Source organism: Gekko japonicus, unplaced genomic scaffold, assembly GCF_001447785.1.
Source record: "Gekko japonicus isolate JY-2015 unplaced genomic scaffold, Gekko_japonicus_V1.1 scaffold2936, whole genome shotgun sequence".
Taxonomy (NCBI): Eukaryota; Metazoa; Chordata; class Lepidosauria; order Squamata; family Gekkonidae; genus Gekko; species Gekko japonicus.
The window spans coordinates 1-2,177 of record NW_015172101.1 but is presented as its reverse complement, the minus strand read 5'-3'; the positions used below and the strand labels follow the sequence as shown (position 1 = coordinate 2,177).

The 2,177-nt window shown below is 37.3% G+C and overlaps 1 protein-coding gene across 1 annotated transcript in view; it reads right to left on the bottom strand.

Annotated features, from left to right (window-relative positions):
- KIAA1524 (KIAA1524 ortholog) overlaps nucleotides 1-1,311 on the bottom strand; it is a gene marked incomplete at its 5' end in the record, with an annotated part of 31,026 nt that extends 29,715 nt beyond the window's left edge. Inside the window, 2 exons of the mRNA XM_015420946.1 lie at nucleotides 775-893; nucleotides 1,164-1,311. Of these exons, the coding sequence (XP_015276432.1) occupies nucleotides 775-893; nucleotides 1,164-1,311 (267 nt within the window). The remainder of the gene's footprint in view (nucleotides 1-774; nucleotides 894-1,163) is intronic.
- Nucleotides 1,312-2,177: the final 866 nt, after the last annotated feature.

Sequence of the window (2,177 nt, the reverse complement as noted above, 5' to 3'; positions counted from 1 at the left end):
AAGGTAGTGCACCCTGGATAACACTAAAAAGCTAGAATTTCTGGCTGACAGACAATCGTAGGATCTCCTGGCTACACTACACATATGGAAACAATCAGCCAATCAAACAGTCCCTCTCAGACACAGGGGCTAACAAGGGGCATAGGAGACTGCATCAGAATCTGCCAAATGAATATATTAAAATATTAAACTATTGATATCTCCCCCACCTTACCTCCAGAAACTCAAGATAGCTAACCAAACAGCAAAAGGTGCAAGGACTAATTAGAAATATTTATTAGAAGTTCATAGGTGTTAAATCCATGGTCTCTGTATAAATAAGCCTTAGTTAGAAAGAGCTGGCCCATAGAAATGCCAAGAGTCGGACACGACTGAATGGCTAACAACGACAACAGAGACATGCTCGTTTTGGTTCGTAAAAACAGAGTTTCCAGCAGCTAAAGTTGAGATGGGTATACCTAAGGATACCCAAACAGTAACTAAATAGAAAGTATTTTTTGTCCAACTGTCAATTCTTATATCACTAATTAGGTTTCCCTTGCTCGAAAGCCAGTTGAATCCGACCTCTAGGGGGCGGTGCTCATCTCTGTTTCCAGATGAAGAACCAGCGCTGTACGAAGACATTTCCATGGTCATGTGGCCAGCATAACAGAACACTGTTACCAGCATAAATTTCTGTGCATACCTGTTATCTGGTTTCTTACATTATGCATTAGCTTGGTTATTATATTAGAATTCCAGCATAATCTTTATAATTTCTGTGGCACATAATACTCTTACCGGTAGTAACACTGGATCAACAGGACTGACAGAACTCCGATGAACCACATCTGCTAGAATGTTACTCAGACTGTAAGTATTCTGAAGGGCTTCCCTGGTTTCATTGTCTGAAACTAATATGTAAACATAACATGTGATTGAAACACCTCTGATACCATGAAGGCCAGAAGTAATTGGTCTACAATGACAGAGTTAACAAATCTTTAAAAAATAAATAAATCCACAGCCATTATATTTTAATCAGCAGCTGTAACTTATTTCCTATTTTTTTTTCTTAGGAGATATTGAGAACACAAGAGGACTCAGTTTCTCAAACTGGAGGCGGCATTTTAGTTGCTTTTGCATTTCATGTCATATCTTTTTACTACAAGTTAATTGCTTACCTAGCTGAGAGAGCAAACCAACCACAGTTAAGGTTAACTGAGAACTTGTGTTTGGGTCATGAACAAGTTCTACTAAACAGCTAAGACATTCACTTGGTAAAGTTTGATTTGATGCAAACAATCTTGTCAACTTCAATCCTGAAATAACCTGGCAAAAGAAAAACAAATTAAATAGATGTTATACCAATTATTTATTTATATCCTGCTTTTCTCCACAATAGCGAGACCCAGTATCTCACATAAGTCTGTTCGCCATTTTATCCTCACAATATCCTTGTGAAGCAATTAAGACTGAGAGGGAGTGCCAAGCTGAAAGTCATCCAACAAGTTTCCATAGCAGACTAAGCAGAGCGGGGATCTGAACCTGGGTCTCCCAGATCCTAGTCCAATACTTTAACCGCTACCCTATGCTGGCTCTGAACTACACACTGATAGCCTGAACTATGAGCTCCTAAACTATCTGGGAACTCCATGTTAATATATAGAGTTCTTGCACTATGGAAGAAGCAGAGCAGTTTTGTCAGGAAGAAAACCAAAGCAAGAATCCTAACAGAAAGCACCACTGGTTCTTAAATGGAGGGTACTGCAGAAATAGATAAAACTAAACTAACGATAGATACCTAAACAATGAGTTAGTGAACCTAGCAATTAAGAAAAAATAGTATAAAAGTCAAGCTATGGAAAATGGTATAAACAAATCTGTAGAAGTACTGTGTAAATACATGCAGCATGCAAAGGCTCTATTAAGGATTACTTTGGGTTTTTAGTTTTTTTCCTCTTGCTTTTCTTTTTCATTATATTTTATTTTTCTCTTTCAGGCTTTCATGGCTATTGGATTACCTCTTGGCTAGGAATGAAGAGATATAAATTGTGCATAAGAGTTGGAGAATTAAACAGGGATATAAAGCATATATAAGAGAAATTGTTCAGCCTAATATCATTGAGCAATACCTACTTTGTGTACAATACTTAATACGATGCAGTTTTTTTAAAAGTATGCTAGGCAAAAAAAAA